The sequence below is a fragment of the Mya arenaria genome, chromosome 10, assembly GCF_026914265.1.
Source record: "Mya arenaria isolate MELC-2E11 chromosome 10, ASM2691426v1".
NCBI lineage: Eukaryota > Metazoa > Mollusca > Bivalvia > Myida > Myidae > Mya > Mya arenaria.
In genome coordinates this window covers 53569776-53594023 of record NC_069131.1, presented here as the reverse complement: position 1 = coordinate 53594023, position 24248 = coordinate 53569776, and the positions used below count along the sequence as shown (strand labels likewise).

Genomic DNA, 24248 nt, shown 5'->3' with positions numbered 1-24248 from the left:
TGGAATGTTTCTTTGTTTCTCATGTAGCACAAACATTATGACACGCTTAAACTTCAATGAATTCTGAGCATTTACCACTAGCTAACATCTTGCTACATTATGTAGGTTATTATCTGGACATTAGAGATATGGTCTATTTTTCGGACCATGGGACGACTATATTTATACTTTATGAATTTTATTCTTCAAATACGTCACTTTTAGTTTATTTTTGCTCTTTTTTAAAACTTTTGGTGGTTTCCTGAAATAACTGTACTGGTTTCATAGCCACTTTCAATACTTTAATAGACTGATGCATTACCTCAAAGACTGACAACTTTTTATAAACTTCAATGATAAACAGTTTTATTATACATGTATTCGAAATACATTATTGTTGACGATACTGTAACAAGTTTATTTGTATTAACGATGATAAATGAGAAACAAATGATATTAACCTACACAAAGTAGAAAGATTAGCTCCCTTTGCTTCTAGTGGATGGTTTAACCTGTGCGATTTTAAAGTGACACTCTTTAAAATTAATACATACCCATGTATAACAGACATACATTTTGAGTGATAAGTCTTTAACTACTTCTAAATAATGCATATATGGAAAATATTAATTACTGATAACAAGATTGTAGCCGTGAATTTAATAGCTAAAAATTTTTTTTTAATGATTAGTGAATGCTTAAAGATTAACAGTGATCTACTATCGTCTCATAAGGTAGAAATACCGTGTTTTCTGCACATTTCTTTAAAATTAAACTCGAAATCCTACATAATAATCATTGTTTTCGACATTTATTCATCTTTTCTGGTATATTTAAACAATTATATTAATTGTGGTAAATTTAATTATTTGTTCGAGGTACAATGTCTTCTGAACTGCAATCCGATGCCTCCTTACCTGCTCCTAGAGAGATAGACAGTGCAGTTAACGTAAATCAGGCTGTTATGAAGCAACTGTACAGCCAGATGATGGAACAATCAGACCTCTGTGACATAACAGTGTCGTTTGGAGAAGGGGTAATTAATCATTAAGGTGTATATACCATGTCTTTGAACTTAAACTTAGTTCTGAAAAATTGGTCCATGGTTTATTACTTTAAATATCTTTGGGTCATAACATTCGTAAATCAATAAATCTTTACGATAATACTTTGATGGACCTGATAGACCTATTATTTTGGGGAAAATATCTGAAAAATCCAATTTTAAACGAAATTATTGCAAAAAACTAAAGGGCATATGTTTAAGGAAACACCTGGAAATTTAAGCTCAACCATTTACGTTATTACTTCACTTGGGATTGTTGGGAAAAGACTGAGGTTTTGCTCACTGATTTACATCCCCAAAAATTTACATTTTACTTACCGTTCCAAGGCGGTACCTAACAATCCTCGATAAACATACCTAGTTTTTTGTTTAGTTATATGCACTGTGTTGTTTGTGGAGTAATGTGCTGTTGTTCAATGATTCTTGTTTGTGATTTTTTGTGATCTATGCTTTTGGCGTTTACACTGTGCCATTAAACGGGTTTATGTTTAAACTTTTGGCTACTGAACTTGTTTCTGTAGTTTTTCATATAAATAATAATACTTTAAATATCTTTGGGTCATATCATTCATCAATTAATAAACCTTTACTAAAAAAATAACATATAATCAACGTTATATATGAAAACACATCGTATAGCCAAACCGGTATTATGATTTCAAACCAATTCACATATAGTTCTTAGTCGGTTCATAGAGGGTTCGATATTTGATTTGTTTTCTAAATTCCATTCAGGACCACCAAGAGAGCATGAAAGCCCACTTGTGTGTGTTGGTACATAGCCCTTACTTTCAGTCCATGTACAACAGTGGTCTAAAGGAAAGACAACAAGGTAAATCCCTTTATTGCAGTTCTGCGTACATTGTTAAACAAGCCTTGCCTATTTCATTTTTGTAATTATTGATATATCGTATGTTCAGGTGTGAGGTAAACAATTAGTTTAAAGTGACACTCTTATTCAAAATCAATACATACACACATGTATACAAAACATAAGTTTTGAGTGATAAACTTTTAACTACTTACTAAATAATGCATTTATGATTTATGGAAAATATTTATTACTGATAACAAGATTGTAACCGTGTATTTAATAGCTGAAAAAGCAAAATTGTTAAATTATTGGTGAATGCTAAAAGATTTTTTGTGATCTACTATTGTCTCATAACGTTTCAAATTAAACTTGGTATCCTTCATAAGCACCATTGTATTCGTTATTTATTAATCCTTTTTGGTAAATTTAAACAATTGTATTAAATATGGTAAAACTTATTTGGGAGTAAGAGTGCATCTTTAATTCTCCAGCAGGCCCGTGCCCCAGTGAGCTCGTGTTTCACTGACAGTTCCAAGGCGGTAATCCAATCGTTTATCGGCATAGCTATTTAGATGCATGTGTGTTTTTGCGTGTGTGGTGTTAATACGTTTGTATCTATAGTTCATTGCCGTTTGGGTCCTGTGCTTCTAAACAGGGTGTAGGTTTTTAATGTTTTACTATTACTATTTTTTCCTTGCAGGTTTAATTGTAGTCTTGATTTGTCTTTTATAAGTCAAAATGAATAACAAAAACAAGTAACACGAATCACTTATTTAATGATGCATTATCACTATATGTATCTGTTCTGGTTTTTGTGTGTCTATTTATCAGTTACACTTATTCTAAAACGTGTGGCCATGGCTTTATGCTGTTTTAATAAACTTTTAAAATGTATAGGTTAGTTGCTAACCGGGCAAAAACACTCAAGTAATAATTTAACATGCGTTTTATATATATCCTATTCATGTTGTTGCATACATTGTAACCTGAATTAGTAAATAAAACGAGTTTTGAGTTGAGTTGAGTTGAGTTGTGACCCAATTTAAAAGCATATAATCATCAAATAGGTTAGATATATTTTGTCAAAGTGTGAGTCATGCGTGTCTTCGCGTTGTATTACTGTATGTATTACGTTTCATTTTATTTTGCAGGAGAAGTTTACATAGGCATTGGCAAACCAAAGTTTGTGAAGATGGCCCTGATTTACCTTTACACAGGCAAAGTCGCTATTGAGTATTCCACCATCAAGGATTTGCTTGAAGTAGCTGATTACCTTCAGATAGACAGTCTTAAGGAAGACTGTAGCAGATATCTTCGCGATGTTAAGCTGACTGTTGCGAACTGCGTCCCATTGTGTCTAATGTCTAGTTTGTACAATATTGAGTATTACTCGGATGTGTTCAATTTCATAAGAGCCCATTTATCTGACGTTATAAACCAACAAGAAGCTTTGAAGATGTCTCCAGCCTCAGTAACGTCTTTACTTGCTGATCCAACCCTTAGCTATGTTCCAAGAGAGGACTTGTTCAACTTCCTATTCAGGTGGATACAGTTCGATCCAGAAAATCGCAGCAAGTACTTTGAAGATATGTTCTCTGTTCTGGATTTGTCCCGAATGTCTTTGCAGTTCCTCACAGACATTTTGCAACGATGTAAGTATGTCATGTCGTCAGAAAAGTGTTTGAAGAGAACTTTCGAAGTCGTGCAGATAATACGGGACGGAGATGTGGATATGTCTGACAAGACCGATGCTTTTGTTTTCTCGGGGAGTTTGAATTCTTACAAGAATGACCGCAGCGTGTACTTGTACGCTATAAAGTCAAAATGTTGGGTAAAGCTACCAACACTGTCTGATGCAGCTAACTTTTCAGATGCTCATTGCATACTTAATTGTAAAGGAGATGGAGTTTTTTTAATAAGTAAACTGCCAGAAATGAAAAATCCTAAGGGTATGATGGAATTCTATAAATACAGTTTCATCTCAAAACGGTGGTCACGGCATCTCGTTGAATTTGAAGGCAGTTTTTATGCTGATATAAGAGATGGGACACATATTGAGGATGTCGTTGCTCTTCAGAAAACAAATGAAATTGGCATAATCACTAATACGTATATTTCGTCTAACAACAATGGTGAGAGTGATCAAGCTGTGGTTCATGCGGTATTCTATGATTCTGAAATGTCGCAAATTGTTTCCAAAACACAGGTATTCAAAACCATCGACACATCCACAGAACTTCGTTTGTCTTGTTGCGTGGCTGAGGATCGTTATGTGTGCGTCTACATATATAGCGATGAGGACAAACCTCTATCCAACAACGAATACAAGAAATTCTTTATGTTAGATAGACATACTAAACGCAACAAGAAATTTAAGGAGTTTTCTGAAGTATATTTATTGGGTCACATGCTCCATTCTGTAGGACAATTTGTTTTTCTAAAACACGCTTACAATCCGGGCGTCGAGTTGTATGCATTTAACGTAAGGGAAAGGAAATGGTATATTCCTGAAGAAATAGCAGAGCATAGCATAGAAATGAAACCAGACACATGTGGAGTTGGGTTCTTTGAAGACCAGTGTGTCCCTTTCAGCAGTAACGACATTAACAAACGTTTGGGACCTACATCTCCTTCGTCTAGAAATCAGAACGGTTCGTTCCGGTTTATTGTCCGTTCAGATAAAATTCCAAGCCAGTTTCTTCCCTGTCATGTTGAATGTCCCCATTGTAAACTAAATGTAGATTTAAACGACGAAGTTGTGATTTTGAGTTAACTGTATACCAAGGCATGTTTTAAAATCTACTAGCAAGATTTTCTGTAACTACTGCTGTTAAAATTAGACTATATTGACAGCATTTATAGGACGTGTTATTTGAAATATTGTTTAAAGTTCGACTAAAATTGGGCGAAAAAATAAAATTTTACATGTACTTTTGGTTTGTTTGTAGCTAAGTTGTGCTTGGGTTGTCTGTTTGTCCATCCGTCTGTCCGTTTGAAACCATGTCCGCTCTATGTCTCTTAACAATTTTAAATTAAATTGCGACAAATGTTAATCATATTTGAGCGATGTTACAACCAGTTAGGTTCACGGTCAATGCCACACTTATAGATCAAAGGTAATATAACTACATTTCGAGTTCGGTCCAAATTTCGTGAACCGCTTGTATAATTTCGAAATAACTACCTACATATGTTCACCATATAAAGGCGATTTGCAGAGCGCATGTTGAAACCAGCGTGGTTGAATGTCACACTTAAAGGTCAAAGGTCATATAAATATCATATTACATTTTGTACAATCTGGAATCGTTTGATGGATTTTGGAATGACTACCCACAAATGTTCACCATATTCAGACAATGAGAAAGATGCATGTACAACCTGCTGGAATCGGTTGAAGGTCGCACGTAGAGGTCAAATGACATATGACTACATTTCGTGTCAGCTCCATATCTCGTGAACTGCTGGGAAGGTTGTGGATCGCATGTTACGACCAGCTCGGTTTAAGGTCAGGGCCACACATACAGGTGAAATGTCACATGACTATAATATCACTATGTTTTATGTCTGCTTGTATAATAACTACCCAAAATATTCACCATATCTAAACATGTGAGGACCGTAACCACCAACTCGGATTAAATTCAAAGTAATATTTTTATGAAAAACTACAGAAACAAGCTCAGTAGCCAAAAGTTTAAACATAAACCCCGTTTAATGGCTCAGGAATAGGCACCTAGTCTATAGAAACGTACAACATTGTTATATTAAGTACCACCTAAGATCGACGTAACTACACATGCATTGAAACATGAGAGTAAGGTCCTGGCAAAATAAATGCGGTCTAAACACTCATAAGTGATTACAAATTCAGTCATTTAAACAACTTAGAGGTCAAATGACATATGACTATATTTTATTTCCGATCCATATCCCTTGAACCTCTTTGAAATTTTGAAATACCTTGTCACAAATGTTCACCGTTTTGAGATTACTAGTGTTTGTTTCTTTTTGAAACTTTAAAATGATGCAATAAAAACCTCATTTATAAGATGATTTTTCGGAAGCTGTACTGGTATTGTTGAGCAGAGAAATTTGATCCCAGGGAGAGAAACACAAAGGACATCAACTTTCAAAAGAAATATACTACAGCTTTATATTTGAACCAACAACTAATCTACGTTAGAATAAGTAAAACTGCGGTCGTTCGAATATGCGGCCATTCGTGAACCGGCGGTCCCTCGAGGTCGAAGCTTAGTCCCGAACATTTTTCCTTCTATTTACATATAAAATATACCGACGCTGCATCGAAACCTAAATAAGTCGAGGAGTCGAGCAAAATAGCCGGCCCCAAATACACAAATCATGCACAAAACCGTATGACTCCCTCGATGTCATCAATTCACACTTTTTCCCAAACGCATGTTCCAAAGTAAACAATCGGTTTGACGACTTCAAACTAAAACACACTGAGAGACAAAATTCAAAACAGACTGGGAAATTGAAACTTTAAACGTTCGTAACATCGGTTCCTTCGAGGTTTTAGCTCGGACCCAGGTATTCTCGAGCGATCGCAGTTTTACTGGAAAGCAAAACAACAAGAGGTATTCAAATATAAATGTTACTTAATGAGTTACCTGGTATGCAAACTTAATTGTTTTACCTGACTTCAATCAGTAGTCTTGGTCACATACCTTGGTTATTTACAGTTTAAAGTAGGTCACAAAGTCAACTGTTATTAAAAGCCTTGTATTCATTACCGGCACTCAATCTTAATGCAACCTGGTCCAAATGTTTTGAATTCAAAAGGAGATCCAGGCGTTGGTACTACTGGGCCATGTCAGGTGGAACAGTTAGAAGTTCACTAGGTCGGATGTTCCATTATCTTTGTTAACGTTCTACATATCGCGTAATAAAACATAATGGTTATAAATATTGGCACCATACAGTTATAGTTCATATAAATAGCCACTTTAGAGCCTTTGACGATTTTTGTTTTGGCGACTCTACGCGTCCATATCCCATTTTTTGTTTTCCTAGCCAAGAATGACAGATCTCGGGGCTAAGTATATTGAGTGGCAAGATAACGTGCACCTGCTAGATAGTTCCAAAATGGCCATGCTTTGTTGACAGAAGTCGATCCGAATAAGTGTTTCATGAAACACAAGTGTTATAAGAGAGAAATATTGGCTAAATGTAATTTATATGTAACTTTTTTTTAACAGTTCAGTGGAGTTACAGTCGAATAATATATTTTACATTGGTATGAATCAGTTGACTTGTGGCGTTAAGGGAACACAATGAATATCCAAATGTTAAAAAGTTCCCTAAACGCGCATTATTGTGTCTTGTACAGTTATATGGACTCTTCGCACATGTATCATGCAGTTTTGTTAAAACATACATGGCCAAATTTTCGAAAACATTTGAGTTCATAGTAAAGATAAAAGCTTTATGTTATCTTTAAAATTTGTTTCTAAATCGCTGTCTATTACAAATATGGGTCATTTCATGTGAGCAAAACAAATCACTTACTCGTTTTTTTTGTGACACACCACCTTTTAGGTTTAGAAGTCAGATTTTAAACGCTGATATAATTATGAAACGTTAATAAAATAAGTGCTAATCTAGTCCAATTTTGAGTCACTTGGTAAAATACTAGGGACAGCGTAGTAAATGCTGATCGGGCAGCTGTGAAAAGTCGTCCAGTATTTTGTCTACAGTATCATTGTGGTGTATGCTTTATATCTTCCATACCAAATAGACTATCGCATAAGCTACCGCTAGAGAATTTTGAAAGTGTCTCACGTTTCATTGCAGTCAATGGACACATTCATCAGACACCGAAACTTTTATAATTTGACTCTCTGTGTGTGCGTGCGTGCGTGCGTGCGGGGGCGAGTGAGTAAATGAGTGAGTGAATGAGGATGCTGATGTTGTTCTTACTGATGCTGCTCTTGCTGTTGCTGCTGCTGCTGCTGCTGATGATGATGATGATATTGATGATGGCGATGGCGTTGGCGCAGCCGATAATGATGCTGATCGAAGTAGTGGTGATTACTAGTAAGTTGCTTGTTTTTGAAGATGATTATCAACCAGACAAAGTTACCAAATATATATCCCACGAAATATTACTTATTAGGTGGAATTCGCAAACCATACCTAGATAAGCTGTTAGTGGTGTACAGCATGAAAAGGAAATAAGTGGCAGTTCTGAGCGCTTTCAAGCCTGTTTTTATTCTAATGTTATTTATCGTACCGAAAAAATCGCGAATATTTACTAAAGATAGCTAGATAATTATCGTGAAAATTAAGTGGTTAGCACGAAATAATCACGAAACGTTATCAGATTATCTCACGGCAGTAATAGGCCACCATACGAATAAATTCAGTTGTTTCTGAAAGAGTTTTTTTATAAATACCCTGCAACTAATCAAAAACCATGGTTGTGCAGGTTGCGCATACGTTTCTACGGTCTGCAGCAGCACGTTCCGCCGTTACTCCACCAACGGGTTCACGTCATACAACGTCACTCCCGTCGCCGCTCACGAGCTAGGACACGCGTAAGTTTCCTCCCATTTGTAAATGCGCGTTTCTTTTTCCTATAAGGTTATTTCTTTTGCCCGATTTGAATGTGTACATAAAATGATAATGCATATTCATTTTTCTACATTTCTGGAGTAAAATCAGGATTTGCAATTTGCTAATCTGAAAGAGTCGAACCCCGCTGGCTCGAAATCGCCTGGCTCGAATTAATCGTTGGCTCGAACTGGATATAATAATAATATCATAATTTTCATGAAACGCAAGTGTTAAAAGAGAGAAATATTGGCGAATTGTAATTTATGTGTAACTTTTGTGTTTTTTTAACAGTTTAGTGTTAAATATTGTTATATATTGTGGAGTTACAGTCGAATGATATATTTTACATTGGTATGAATCAGTTTACTTTATACTGAATGTAAGCATTCTCGCTTGGTTCGATTTTTCCGAGGCTCGAGGTATTTTCAACGGTCCCTAGTAGTTCTAGACAACGAGGTTCGAATGTATTCAAAGCACCCCGAATTGGTATTTGTAAGTTTCATTTCTAACAGTTTATTCCCTCAAGCTCCTATCAAAACTGAAACGACTGAAGCCGGTTGCAACTGTAACAATTGGTTATGTTAGCCAAAAATAGTTATTCAATAATTGCTTTTATCAAACTTTATGTGATTTTCCCAAACAGAATTCGCATATACACGCTACATGTATTAGCAAATCCGTAATGTTACCCCGTGACATAACGAATTTTCCTTGTGATATAAATTGTTTAGTCTCGCGGGTCTTAAAGTAGTATAGGGTGATTTATTTAACCTGTTACTATAAAGATTCTCTTAATGAATATGACCCAGGGGCCCATTTCTATAAATGATCTTAGTCGTACCTTCTATAATCTTAAATCTGTAGAAACCTCACATATGTAAACAACCTGTTGTTGTGTTTAATTCAAATAACTTTGTTTGATCTTAAATGTTTGAATTGAAGGCATTGATACCAAAATCAGCTTCTTCTGAAACAAAAACTAAAAAAAACGTCAATCTTTGAGAATGCAGCTTTAAACTGGCTGAAGTCAAATTCACACAAACATGTACAGTGTGTGTATACCACGTGACAAATTGCGTCATAAATGCTATGTCCAAAGGCAATATTTTGCTTCGAGTGAAGACTTAAAACAAAGACAAATCACCTTATCGAACTCCGGTAATAAAACGAAGGCGGGGCTCTTTAAGCGGCATAGACTGCCCTTTTTTCATTGAAAATGGTGTATTAAAAGAAAAGTTATCTTTGTTTTAAGTCTTCTTTTTAAGCAAAATATTGCCTTCCGATGTAGCATATATGACGTACTTAATCGCATGGTATAAACACACTGAAGTAGCAGAATAACAAAAATAGGACACTAAGAAAGTGAAAAACGTGATTTTTATTTAAAGAGGCTCAAAACATCTTCTTACAAAGTCTGTTGTTGTTGTTTTTCATTTTAATGCATTATTATGTTTAACTCATTTGATTTGTGTACAGTTAAAAAAATAATAACCTTTAAAAAAGTTTGTTTTTTCAATGTTAAGCTACATGGCCACAAATTCCTCAGTTAAAAGAGCGCCATTTTGTTATTTTTTGCATCAACCAATAGTGTGCCCCATAAACTATTGTTCAATATTAGCCCTACCTTGTGGTCTGTACTCTGGCACAAACTTCAATTTAAATCTGCACTCTCACAGATATACCAATTTTACAACTTTTTTATTTTTGTCTTCGAAAGAGCAAATTATTGCATAATTATCTGCAAACCAAAATATATGATTGCTGACAAAAACCAGATCGTAGATTTTCATATTTCCGTTCGAAAATTAATTTTCTTTATGGCTTAAACCGTTACTAACAATTTAAGAAAACTGCATAAAACATCATTTTTTGACCTTAAATATAAAAATCTGCGATCCAATTTCTGTCAGCAATCTTATATAACTGGTTTTCATGGATTTTCGCAAAAAATGCCTCGTTCCAAGACAGAAAATAATTAAATTATCAAAACGTTCAATCTGTCAGAGTGCAGCTTTAACAGTGAATACATTCCCCTCATTATATAAGTGACTAGATATTAAAACAAGGGACTAGATATTCCAACAAACTGTGTTATAATTCTTCGCTTTGCAGATGTCGGCGTTTCTTTTTGACCTGAACAATTTTTTTCAAGGCAAAGCTTGCCAAGATTAGGTTTCCTGCTATATTTAATGAAACAGTGTACGGGTATTCATAGTTTTCAATGTTAGAAACACAAGTTCCATGGTCATTATTGCTACACACTCTGTGAAACCCTGAAAAAAAAAGATTTTTGTAGATTCAAGTTCCGAAAGCAGTGATTTTAGAAAGTTATGTTTTCAGAATGTAAAAATCTTAGAAAGTAATATACTACATTGTATGTCCAAAGTGAATGCACAACCACTGGTCTATCGGGGCGGTCACTAGAAACAAGGTGATTTACTTTGTATACCACCATATCAACATGTATAAGAGTTGTATATGTCATGTCATATCCCGTCAATTGTTTTGGTCGCAAGTAGCTCCAAAAGTATTGCTCCTACAACAATTAAACTTCAATGTTTGTCAGCAAGTATTCAAATGCTTCAAGTAGTTTTTGTGTAGGTTTCATCATAAAAAAACAAGGAGTTCATGTTTCAAGTTTCAATCAATTCGTTCGAGCAAACATCTTTCCCGTTTTGGGTAACCAAGTGACATTTGGTCCTTACGCGATACTTCATAATTAAAGTGACACTCTGATTCAAAATCATTACATAAACATGTATAACAAACATAATTTTTGAGTGATAAACCTTAAACGACTTACTAAATAATGCACTTATGGAAATATTAACTATTGATAACAAGATTGTAACCGTGTATTTAATAGCTGAAAACGCAAAAATAGTATATGATTGGTGAATGCTAAAATATTTACTGTGATCTTCTATCGTCTCATAAGGTAGAAATTTCGTGTTTACTGCAATTTTCTTTCAAATTAAACTTGGTATCCTTCATAAGAACCATTTATTTATCCTTTTTGATAAATGGAGACAATTGTTTTAGTTGTGGTAAATCTAATTTGAGAGTAATAGTGCATATTTAAAAAGTTGGAGAAAAAGTAAATCTGTGAGAGTGCAGCTTTAAAACTGCATTGTCATATAATACCTGAGCTCAAATAAAGTTTTATAATTTTATATGTTTCCTTTCAGTGGTTTCCAGTAGGATACACAGACCGAAATCCCAATCCCGACCGTCAGACTCAAAGAGAATTGAAAATTTGGAATGCTTTATTAGTATGTTTTTTAAACCAGATAGAAGGAAAGAAAATGATCGTATCATTTCAACAGTGAAAAATGGTAGAGGATGGATTGAGAACAGAACATATGTGTTATACTTAAATCGTATAATAAATTATATACTTACTTCTTCACATTGTTTTAATCTAAGCCTCCTTGCCTTTACTTATAACTTAAGTTTGTTAGTTTCGGGAAAAATTGTATCTATCTTATCAGTTATACTAAAACCAACTTCTTCTCGGTCAATTCAATTCGATTCAATATTCAATATAATAATATAATATAATAATAATATAATAATAAACTAATAATATATATATAATTTTTATATTATACCTTACAAAAATGTGTCCCTTCTTTGTGTATATAAAGTTGATCGGTCCGTATATCAATGTATTTTAATAAACATCCAGTGTTTATGACGTCAGCGGTCCATATCATGTTTTTGGCCGGTCCGGACCTCGCCTGTGGTAATATAACACACCAATTCGGGTCATATGGCGATGGTGAATGGACCTCGGCAATCGCCTTGGTCCATATACACCTTCGGACGCTGACTGGCCGGTCCTTATAATGTCATATGACCCTCAGTGGTGTGTAATATTTCTTAGATGTATACAATTAATATTCAATATAGTTGGTATCGTTGGAAAAATGGCTGTTTTCTATATAATTTTCATCGTTCTTCTTTTATATGCCTCCATTCAGTCTATTGGCCAATCAATTGTACAGTCAAATCCGAACACACAGATCCTACTCTTAAAAATACATTTATTGATAAGGCTAACTTACGTTTTTAGCTCATTTCGATATCTTATTCTGTTTATAAACAAAACAATCTATGTATCCTGGTTTTTTGTTTGTGTCAATGACCACCAAGAATATTCAAGTCCTGTCAGTCATTTTGCGGTTCCAAAAAAGAACCAATCCCCGTCAATTATTGTGCGATACCAAAAAAGAAAAAATCCCCGTCAATTATTGTGCAATACCAAAAAAGAACCGTTCCCCGTCAATTATTGTGCGATACAAAAAAGAACCGTTCCCCGTCAATCATTGTGCGATACCAAGAAAGATCCAATCCCCGTCAGTCATTGTGCGGTACCAAGAAATATTTATTGCCCGTCAGTCATTGTGCGGTACCAAGAAAGACCCATTCCCCGTAAGTCATTGTGCGGTAACAAGCAATATTTATTGCCCGTCAGTCATTGTGCGGTACCAAGAAATATTTATTGCCCGTCAGTCATTGTGCGGTAACAAGAAAGATTCATTCCCCGTCAGTCATTGTGCGGTAACAAGAAAGATTCATGCCCCGTCAGTCCCTGTGAGGTAACAAGAAAGATTCATGCCCCGTCAGTCACTGTGAGGTACCAAGAAAGACCCATTCACCGTCAGTCACTGTGAGGTAACAAGAAAGATTCATGCCCCGTCAGTCACTGTGAGGTACCAAGAAAGACACATTCACTGTCAGTCACTGTGAGGTACCAAGAAAGATTCATTCCCCGTCAGTCACTGTGAGGAAACAAGAAAGATTCATTCCCCGTCAGTCACTGTAAGGTAACAAGAAAGATATATTCCCTGTCAGTCACTGTGAGGTTACAAGAAAGATTCATGCCCCGTCAGTCACTGTGAGGTACCAAGAAAGATTCATTCCCCGTCAGTCACTGTGAGGTACCAAGAAAGATTCATTCCCCGTCAGTCACTGTGAGGTACCAAGAAAGATTCATGCCCCGTCAGTCACTGTGAGGTTACAAGAAAGATTCATTCCCTGTCAGTCACTGTGAGGTACCAAGAAAGATTCATTCCCTGTCAGTCACTGTGAGGTACCAAGAAAGATTCATTCCCGTCATTCACTGTGAGGTAACAAGAAAGATTCATTCCCCGTCAGTCACTGTGAGGTACCAAGAAAGATTCATTCCCCGTCAGTCACTGTGAGGTACCAAGAAAGATTCATTCCCGGTCAGTCACTGTGAGGTACCAATAAAGATTCGTTTCCCGTCAGTCACTGTGAGGTACCAAGAAAGATTCATTCCCCGTCAGTCACTGTGAGGTAACAAGAAAGATTCATTCCCGGTCAGTCACTGTGAGGTAACAAGAAAAATTCATTCCCCGCCAGTCACTGTGAGAAAGATTCATTCCCCGCCAGTCATTTTGAGGTAAAAATAAATATTCGTTCTCAGACAGCATTTATTTGGTTAAGATAAAGTCGGTTCCGAGAGATTTATAATGAGTGTCACTAGTGAAATGGACATTTTTATTGCAAAATCAACTAAAAAATGCGTAATCTGACCAATAATGTCCTCATGTTCGAAAATGGATAGATAAACTTTCAGAAATGCTAATTTAAAGTACATTGTAATGATTTTAAGAAAAGAAACGCTTGTCAATACATTGTGTGCTCGTTGCTGAGAAAAAAAAACAACGATGGGCATGAAACGTACACTGTTCGATTGGAGACGAAGCAACCAGGGTTCATCTAGCGGTCATGACCAACCTGTATACAAAGTATGAAGTCCCTGGGTTCAGGTATGAAGCTTCTGGATTCAAGCTTTGAGTGGAAATGAAATGTGACGTAAGGTCGGTGACCAACAAATCGTTTTTCACATGAAAGGCACTGTGATCTTGACCTAATGACCCCAAAGTCAATGGGGGTCGTCAAATACGAATTGGACTATTTTGAAATTAGTGGAAACATGTTTGAAATACGAAAAATATTTAAAAAAAAATTAATTCTTTTCATTACGGTTGCGTGCTTTAATAACAAAATGCGCGCTCTGTAATGTAATTTATTCGCGTGTTTGAGGCGGCAATGGCCTTTTTGGTGCTTGATAAAGTTATTACATTTCCCCTTTTTTATTTTCCAATAATTAAAATTGAAATATTATTAAGATTATAAAATTGACCAACACATGGTCGTTATGGAAGATCATTTCACATTGGTAGTTTAAAGACGCGTTTTAGTAGTTTGCTAGTTAGAATAAAATATTAAAATAGCTCAAACTTAAATAAAAACAAAAACAACATAATCGTGAAAACAAGCTATAGCTTTTTAACAGTAGTATTGTTTTGAAAATCAGATTATAAAAATAGTAAACACTATGATGCGATAGAAAAGATGAAAACAATCAGTGACACAAAGCCGAATATTCACCATGATTTCAAGTGTAACTCATCTTGTTCTTATTAAACAGCATGTTCATGGCGGAAATACGTGTCAAGTTATCTTAAGTGACACTTATATTTATAATCAATACATACACATGTCTTACAAACATAAATTTTGGTGATAGACCTTTAACTTCTTAATAAATAGTATATTTATTAGCTGAAAACGCAAATTAATAGTAAATGATTGATGAGTGCTAAAGGATTTGCAAAGATCTACTATCGTCTAATAAGGTAGATAAACCGTGTTTTCTGCACCTTTTTTCAAATTAAATCGGCATCATCCATAAGGACCTTTCCTTTCGGCATGTATTCACCCTTTTGGTATATATTAGCAATCGTATCACTTTTGGTACATCTTATTTGGGATTAAGAGTGCATCTAAATTTAAGATGGCCAGGAAAATATTAGAGTTATTCATTGTACCTTTATACACTATAAATGTAATATGGTTTTATTATGGTTCATCAATATATATTTCATTTCACATAATATAGGAAACAATATGTTTAAATGAATCAATTTCTGAGGATGTAATCTCTAACCCCTCATGTGCAAACGCTCTGAGAACCTATTCATTTAGTTACCTGAATCCTGTTTGACAAATAATGTTTTAATGATTAATCTTGGTAACGAATAATGCCATATCTGAAGTTTTTGCGGACCACGTTCCGCTTTCATGAGTCATTTGTGACTCTTAAAACATACCTGGGGCCGTATTCAATAAGCATCTTAGTGAATATTTTCAACTTAGTGAGAATTTCGTAATTTTTGACAACGATTATTTTAAACACCCGCTACTTTTCATCAGATTTATTCATATGCATATATTGTTTAGACCATTTTCTTGCTTATTTTCATATTTTTGGTGTACAAACATTGTTCGTTTTCTTAAAATTCAAATTAGAAAAATGGCAATTTTTCACTAAGTTGAAAATTATTACTAAGATGCTTATTGAATACGGCCCCTAAATAACAAAATTCCAAAAATGAGTAAAATCCCAATTTCTTGCGTTAACTTGTTGCGTAGCTTATAAATACATCGCTTGAACTGAGAGGAGTAGAGACATATGCGAACTATATACAGTGTGGTTTATTACTAAATCAAACACTTTGCATGGTGCAACCCTTGACGGGTATCTCATCCCATGAGTGGTGATGTCTAGAATAATCTTGGCCATGACATCTTTGGATTATTCATCTGTGGTTCCGAGGCCGTACACGATTTGGGCATCCTTATATGCAGTTCACCATGTTATTTTACAATTTCAGGTGGATAAGGCCGCGATATCTCATACGGGAAGATTATACGCTTCGACTTGAGGAAGATCCTCAGATTCGATACAAATAGCGTCGTCACAAGTTGAATAGATAACTTCCTTGCCTATTCAAAATGTTTATAGCACAGTAAAAATAAAACCGAAATAGGTTCGCCATTTTCACATATTTAATGTCCGTGGAGCAAACATTATATATTGAATGGGTTTCGAAAAACTTTATCTTATCATATCGAAATTCAAATTATCCTAACTTACAAGGAAATGGATGTAAAGATGATAGCTGGACTTTTGTTTTTGGCTGGTTGTTTGCTGTGTCAGGTTTGCTGTCTAGAGGAGCCAACGTGTTCATCTCGATGTGAGTTTGAGGCCAGGATATCGAGGCAGCTTGCAGAAATACAGCATAATTTGTCCTCCATCCGTCAAGGTTAGCATGGTTAACATACTTATGGTACTTATTTGAGGCCTGGATCTCGAGGTAGCTTGCATAAATTCAGCATAATTTGTCCTCCATCCGGCAAAGTAAGCATGGTTAACAAACATATGGTACTAGTTTGAGGCCAGGATATCGAAGCAAATTGCAAAATACAGCATAATTTGTCCTCCATCCGTCAAGGTAAGCATGGATAATATACTTACGGTACTAGTTTTAGGCCGGGGTATCGAGCTTACAGACATTACAGTCAGGTCTGCCCTTCATCCGGCAAGATAATCACTGTCGATATACTGGAACTACCTAAAGGCATGCTAATTATTTTTTATATACATGTACTTATTGTATTAGTTTGAGGTCAGGATATCGGGGTTACAGACATACAAGTTAAGTTTTTTTTCTCAATCCGGCAAAGTTTTCATGCTTGATATACTTATGGGGCACAGCATGTCGAGATAACAGACATACAGCAGACTCTGTTCCCCATCTGGCAATTTGTAACCAGTGATTATTTTCTCAAAGTACGCGTTCAATGCCAGGATGTCAAGCTTACAAGCATATGACAGAGTTTGTCTTTTATCTGACAAGATAATCATGTTTAACAGACATACACCTGAATCTGTCCTATGGTATATACGGCAAGGTTAGCTTGCTGGGTATACTTCGTAAATAACGCATTGCCAAAAAAATGGCCAATATCATTCCTCACGAATTTGTAGTTATTAGATGATGGTCATCTAATTCATCAATTGAATATTTAATGACTGATTTTGTGGGCAAAAGTTATAATGATCATTACTTCAATCAGATCGCGGGACGGCCTGTCGAGATGGGTGGATCCCATTCCACGGGTCCTGCTATCTGTTTGATGACTCTGACTTTGATGACTTTCTCGGTGCAGAGGTACGGTCAGTCAGTTACGAGATTATTGTTCATCTATAGGGATTTAATTTACGTTTAGATATTTTATAAACGAGGTTAATACGTGTCATAACGCTGTATTTGGAATATTTGTTTTATGTTTTATACCATGACCGAACGGTCGATAGTTTAGTAATTGAGTAATTTATATATTTACGAATCTATTATTTTACTTTTTCTATCTTTCGATCAGGCTTGTTCGATATGTTAAGATTGAGTATGACGTATATTTATGACTTTATTTCTCAATCAGCATCACTGTCGTCAATATGGGGCCCACCTGATTCATGTGAACACGGAGGCGGAAAACATGTTTATTAAAGCCCACCTTTCAAAACTACATCGTAAGTTTTTCATCTTCCAGTGTACTAACGCAGAAACAAATACGTCATATATGCTACGTCGGAAAGCAACAATTTGCTTAAATGAAGACTTTAATCAAAGATGACTTTTCTTTTAATACACCATTTTAAATGAAACAAATGGCAGTCTTTGTAGTTTAAAAAGCCCCGCCTTCGTTTTATTACCGGAGTTTGATAAGGTGATTAGTTTCGACAAACCTGTTTGCAAAATAATGTTTTGAGAGCGCTCCGTCAGACGGCCGTATTATAAAAAGGTTTGTCGAAGTGTTTTAATAAACTAAACTCATTCATTAAAATGCCAATCAGTGAGACAGCCCCTTTAATATCTTTCAGCTAATAAATACACGGTTGTTGATAACATCGGCGCTTTATGGGTTACGCCTAAAACCTGTCTTTGTTATAAAATAATTATGTTCCGTTTCTTTATTCAAATGCAACCTTAAAAAGAGTATTGTATTGTATGAACAATTATGAGGACACAAATATTTCTTCTTTATTATCCGTATCCAACTTATTTCAACGTGTAGTACAGGATATAAATCATGTAGGAAATATTCATTTGTTGAAATGTGCGGCCTTATACATCGAGATTTCGAGAGTCAAAGTGTTGCTTTATGTAAAAGTTAGATGGCATGAAGTGAATTCTTAATGATTAAGAATGGGCGGAATGAGCGTAGCGAACGAGTCCTTCCTAATCATTAAGAATTAATTTCATGTTATCTTAACTGACTTATAAAATAATCTCATTGGCTGATACATTGTCGACGCAAACTCTGACGCATGATGTGTGTATCAGATGATTGGCAATAGGCGGACCTTTAAACATGCGCGAACGTTGAAATTCTTAATAATTAAGTCTACTACTTAATGGTTGCCTATCTGCAATCCCATTGGCTGAAAATGTAGGCTGTATTCTAAATTAGTTATACTGAGCGCTACTTTCTTTAAGTGACACTCTTATTTGAAATCAGTACAAACACATGTATCACAAACATAAAGTGATTTTGAGTGATAAATCTTTAACTACTCAGCACATAATGCATTTAAGACAAATATTAATTACTGATAACAAGATTGTAACCGTGTATCTAATAGCTCAAAACGCAAAAATATTTAATGATTGGTGAATGCTAAAAGATTTACTGTGATCTTCTATCGTGTCATAATATAGAAATGCCGTGTTTTCTGTACCTTTTTTCAAATTAAACTTAGTATCCTTCATAAGAACCATTGTTTTCGACAACAATTCATCATTTTAAGTAAATAAAAAAATGTTTAATTGTGGTAAATCTTAGTTGGGAGTAAGAGTGCATCTTTAAGTTTAGAATAAAAAGTCTTTGAATGTTAGTACGTCACTACATTAAGATGACGGTAAAGTTGGAAGGTAGTTGGAAGTTGGGGATTCGAATAGTCAACTACCTGCTAGTTGCCAGTTGGGGATTCGAAAATTCAGAGTTAGATGTTAATGTTGATATAAAGCTCCTCGACTATTTTTAGTCGATTATTCGCGAATATCCAACTACCAACCAGTTGGTAGATTTGGTTGTGCATTTGAAGGCGCAGTGCACTGTACTTACTTATTGATGAATGTTAGTAACAAACATATTGTTTCTTGCCGCTTATCATTCCATAATATATTCTCTATTTAGTCCTAAAGTGGTGGATAGGGATTCAAGATTCGGAGTTGGAGGCAGTATGGAAATTCTATGGCGATGACTCTGTCGCAACGTTCACAGGTAAAATTCAGTTAACAGAGATTTAACAATTAAGTTAGTCCCTGTTCCTTGGTGAGAAGGCGAGGCTGTCACAAGGTTAAGAATTTAGAATTAATACGTAGACCATATCGGATTACAGTCGAACCCCGTTGGCTCGAAATCCTCGTTGGCTCGAACTGAATGCAATGGACCGATTTATTTGTACTGAATGTAAGCATTCACGCTTGGCTCGATTTTTCCGAGGCTCGAGGTATTTTCACTTGTTCCTGTGGGTTCGAGCGAACAGGTTTCGACTGTAAATATTATTTCAATTGACTTTCAAAGTCATTTCAATATTTATATCAGGGTGGTTTGGCGTCATGCAACGATGATCGCACAATCACAATTTTATACGCGAGCTACGGCGGGTTCATTACTCAGGTAGTGACGCCACACTGTTCCGTGCAACTATTGGATGACCCTTTATGAACAACACGTACTACAAATTATTGTTATTTATTCATGTATTTGGTTAAACATATTTATTTTACAACGATTGTGAAACAAGTTATTACAACATTATATTAATTACTCTCGTTGGCACGATTTTACGCGAGAGTGTGGTCTTGAGTTGTGGGAGAAACCGGAGAACCCGGAGGAAACCCACCTGTCCGGCAAGGTGACCACAAACCAAACTCACATGCGCCCAGGTCGGGAATCGAAACCGGTTCGCCTAGGTGAGAAGCGAGTGCGCAAACCATTACTGTAAATATTGTCCAAACACAATCTGATGAAAATCAAATTGGTCCTTAAATAGTACATTACGGATACAGCGTGTGTAACGTGATGAAAAGGGGTTTTGTTTCATGGAAAACAGACATTCTTTCACATTTCGTCTATATTTGTAGCAAGAAATGACGAATGAGCATTTGGCAGAACCTTTGGTGTGTTTTTTGCCTTACTATATAACAAAAACAAGTGGACATGTAAATATTAACATATGTAATTCATTAGTAAAATTAAAACATGAGCACCGTTAAGTAAAAATCAATGTGTTTAAGTTATTTCACAATCGAAGATGGGATATAACTCATAGTTGTGAGACTTGCAATAAAGGTGTATATTGTCTCTGTTGACATATGCACCTAGTTCATATGAATGTCTTGACACTCTTTTGAGTTTGGGACAACTTTTTTTATTAAATCGACGTCTACTACAAGCCTTTAATAAAACCTGAATAGTTTTCCTCCAAAATCAGACGTCATTAATTTACAACAAAATGAAATGCACTCTCACAGATTAAACGTGTTGGCAACTTTTTTTTGGTCTTGGAACGAGCCAATTTTTGCGAAATCCATGGAAACCAGTTAATAAGACTGCTGAGAAAAAATAGATAGCAGATTTTTATATTCAAGTTCAAAAATGGATGTTTTATGCATTTTTCTTAAACCTTTAGTAACGGTTTAAAGCTGCACTCTCACAGATATACCGTTTTTACATATTTTTTTTTGTCTCGGAAAGATCAAATTTTTGGGTAAATATCTGCAAACCAATAATAAATGATTGCTGACAAAAAATCAGATCGTAGATTTTCATTTTTCCGTTCGAAAATTAATGTTTTATGGCTTAACAGTTTAAGGAAAATGCATAAAACATCAATTTTTGAACTTAGATATAAAACAACTGCGATCTCAGTTTTTGTCAGTAGTCTTATATAACTGGTTTCCATGGATTTTCGCAAAAATTGGCTCCAAGACAAAAAATAAAAAAGTTGTTAAAACGTTCAATCTGTGAGAGTGCAGCTTTAAGCCATAAAACATTAATTTTCGAACGGAAATATGAAAAAAATACGATTTGATGTTTTGTTTAAGCGTTCCTTTATTATAATTTTGCAGATATATACGCAAAAATTTGCTCTTTCCAAGACAAAAATAAAAATGTTGTAAAAATGGTATATCTGTGAGGGTGCAGCTTGAATAGTCAATTGTTGCCCATCATTTCGATTTGTATTTGTAGACTTCAATCCCGGTGACGGTGGAGACCATGGAACAGAGGACTGTGCCTCCTTTGACAAAAACAGCGAGTTCCGATGGGTGGACGTCCTTTGTAACGGCGCTACTATAAGAGGAGCAGTCTGTGAAATGAAGGGAATCTAAAAGCCTTCGCGTTTGCGTCGAAATGGCAAATGTATTTGAATAATGCTTATTACAGAGGATTTTTTGTAATTAAATTATGCGTCATTTAGTCGCTGAGGAATTAATACTGAAAAAATAAATATTTATTGTTGAATTCCTTTGCTTATAAGTGTACATCTGTTTTTCTACGCCGATTCTTTAATGTTTTTTATAAAGGGTTGACATAGCCACTTCTATTTTACTGTACATATTTAATGAAAAAGTTGTTTACTCATGCCTGAAAGTATCACATGTGCGCCAAAACTGCTGAAAATATAATAAGTACATAATTCCTCTAATTCGGAAATTTTATTTTCTGTGTTTGTGTTCTATTATAAATAAGATTCCATCTATCTATGCATTAACGCCAACTTTTCGAGAGTATATGCAATTCCAAATTACTTCTCCGAATAGTTTTCGCTTCAAACTACGTGTTATTGCTATGCTTCATTCAACACCCAAGTTGTTAAGCAAAATGTGAGTAACAACAGTCGTCAACTTGACTTGATTTACCGTTTTGACCACTTTTTTTGTCTTGGAAAGAGCCGATTTTTGCGTAATTATCTGTAAACGAGTGATATAAGACTGCGGACAAAAGATCAGATTGCTGATTTTCCTATTTCCATTCGAAAAATAATGTTTTATGGCTAAAGGCGTTACTAACGGTTTAAAAAAAAACTAGTTGGTAAGGAAGTCAAAAGTTCCCAGGAAAGTCGTTGGTGGCTATGGCGGAGGTAGTTGGTATGGATGTCATATTTGCGAAGACGTTCCTTCGCTGCTAAAGAAGTAAGTGGTTGCTTAGGAAGTCCTAAAATGCTTATGCTGTCATTGCTTTGCTATGGATGTAGGAAGTTAAAACTATTTAAGTGGCTAATGAGTAATATTTTTCTAAGAAAGTCGTTCGTTTCTTAAGAAAGTCATTAGTTCTATGCATGCAGGTAGTTGGTAAGGAAGTCATGGTAGCAAAAGAAATCTTTGGTTCCTAAAAAAGTAAGGGGTTACTTAGATATTCATTGGTTATTCAGGAAGAAAGTGGATGCTCTGGAATGTTTTGGTTGCTCTTGTAGTCATTGTTTGCGAAAGAAGTCTTATATGAATGAAGGTAGTTGCTAACGTTGTAATTGGTAACTAAGAAATCCATCGGTTTTGAAGGAAGTCATTGGTTGATTTGGATGAAAAAGCTGCTAAGAAAGCAACCAAGCAACCGCCCCATTGTGAAAGTATTGGTGTTTTTCATATAATCACATTACAAGATAAAAATGTCTAGACCGTTACGACCAAACTGCTCGACATGGAATTGATAGTTTTGAGACTGACTTCTACGCGTGTAATATAGGGATAATGCATTACCGAGGGTGTCACCTACAGCGGACGCGTGCGAAATGCGCTCATACCCAGGGGCCGTATTCAATAAGCAACTTAAATTTATCTTAAATTTGAAATTAGAAACTAAGTGTTTTGATTGGCCTGTATATTTAGTTGACCAATAGGCTGAATGGAAACACTGAGTCATGTCTAAGGATAAGATTATTCATTTCACGCGTTTCGTTAGTATAGCGTGAAATATTTGTCTTGGCGAAATGATAGTATTTTAATACAGTAGTGGTCAGTCTTGCACGAGGATTTCGTGCTATATTGGTATATTAGCGTGTAGAGTCATTCTACCAGTCGATTTCACTCAGTTCACTTCGTAACCTAAATTTTCACCTCAATATTTTTAGTGATTTTGTTTCACTGTTTTATATCCATATTGAAACCAGGCAATTGAATGAGGTTCGACATTCATACTTTGTGGATCGACACGGGGCAAACGAACACAGGTTTCCAGAGTTAACCGTCTCTGTTTTTTCCTGGCCGGTCGGTTGCACTGCATAGGACTTTATTAGCCAGGGAATTTTATTGTGTTGTGCTCTACATAAATACATGTGCTCGTTTTATACTTACTTAAGCTGGCTGCACGTCATCATCTAATAAACAACTCGTCTGGTATTGCACATTTGTGTTGTTGTTTTTATGGTAAAAACGAAGTATAGCAAAGACCAATATTGAATACTAGTCTAGGTCGAAGTCGTCTTTTCGCTTTTATCGTTAAACTTAATGACGTTAACATATTAATTGTGATACATGGATTAATTTTAACAGTGTACCCTATTTAAAAAAAACAAACACCCTGTACAATCTAAAATTCGATAATAAAAAATGACGTCATCAATTAATATCATTTTTTGATAAATATCAACGAACTGTTTTCAATAACGATGCTAGATCAATATCGTCAATTGACAACTAAGTGTGGATAATATGGAATAGTTATTTAATTTGATTTACTGTTTTAAATGGTCGTTAAATGTTTTAAACATCGAACGTACGTCAAAATATGTTTAAAAATTAAAGAAATAAATGGACGATTTATCAACGATTCATACACAGCCGGATTCGAACCAGATTATTATCATCAGCAGCAGTGCTCAGCAACTGCAGCAGAACATAACATACTAACTGGTTAACG

The 24248-nt window shown here is 35.3% G+C and overlaps 2 protein-coding genes across 2 annotated transcripts; both read left to right on the top strand.

Annotated features, from left to right (window-relative positions):
- Positions 1-862: 862 nt before the first annotated feature.
- Positions 863-16229, top strand: LOC128204815 (kelch-like protein 18). Its single transcript, XM_052906225.1, has 5 exons — positions 863-1015; positions 1793-1877; positions 3011-3808; positions 8314-8422; positions 16151-16229. Exons 1-5 carry the CDS (start codon positions 863-865, stop codon positions 16227-16229), a joined length of 1224 nt encoding a protein of 407 aa, XP_052762185.1.
- Positions 14976-23733, top strand: LOC128205188 (perlucin-like protein). Its single transcript, XM_052906662.1, has 6 exons — positions 14976-15112; positions 16151-16582; positions 17397-17491; positions 17763-17853; positions 19521-19607; positions 21582-23733. Exons 2-6 carry the CDS (start codon positions 16420-16422, stop codon positions 21719-21721), a joined length of 576 nt encoding a protein of 191 aa, XP_052762622.1. The 5' UTR covers positions 14976-15112; positions 16151-16419; the 3' UTR covers positions 21722-23733.
- Positions 23734-24248: the final 515 nt, after the last annotated feature.

Bases quoted from the DNA above. Each gene is read 5' to 3' on its own strand.
- LOC128205188 (XM_052906662.1), top strand. From the start codon at position 16,420: ATGGATGTAAAGATGATAGCTGGACTTTTGTTTTTGGCTGGTTGTTTG. The intron at 16,583-17,396 runs GTTAGCATGGTT...TACTTCAATCAG, and splicing joins TTTGTCCTCCATCCGTCAAG to ATCGCGGGACGGCCTGTCGA. The intron at 19,608-21,581 runs GTAAAATTCAGT...TTGTATTTGTAG, and splicing joins CTCTGTCGCAACGTTCACAG to ACTTCAATCCCGGTGACGGT.
- LOC128204815 (XM_052906225.1), top strand. From the start codon at position 863: ATGTCTTCTGAACTGCAATCCGATGCCTCCTTACCTGCTCCTAGAGAG. The intron at 1,016-1,792 runs GTAATTAATCAT...GACCACCAAGAG, and splicing joins CAGTGTCGTTTGGAGAAGGG to AGCATGAAAGCCCACTTGTG. The intron at 3,809-8,313 runs GTATGATGGAAT...ATGGTTGTGCAG, and splicing joins AGAAATGAAAAATCCTAAGG to GTTGCGCATACGTTTCTACG.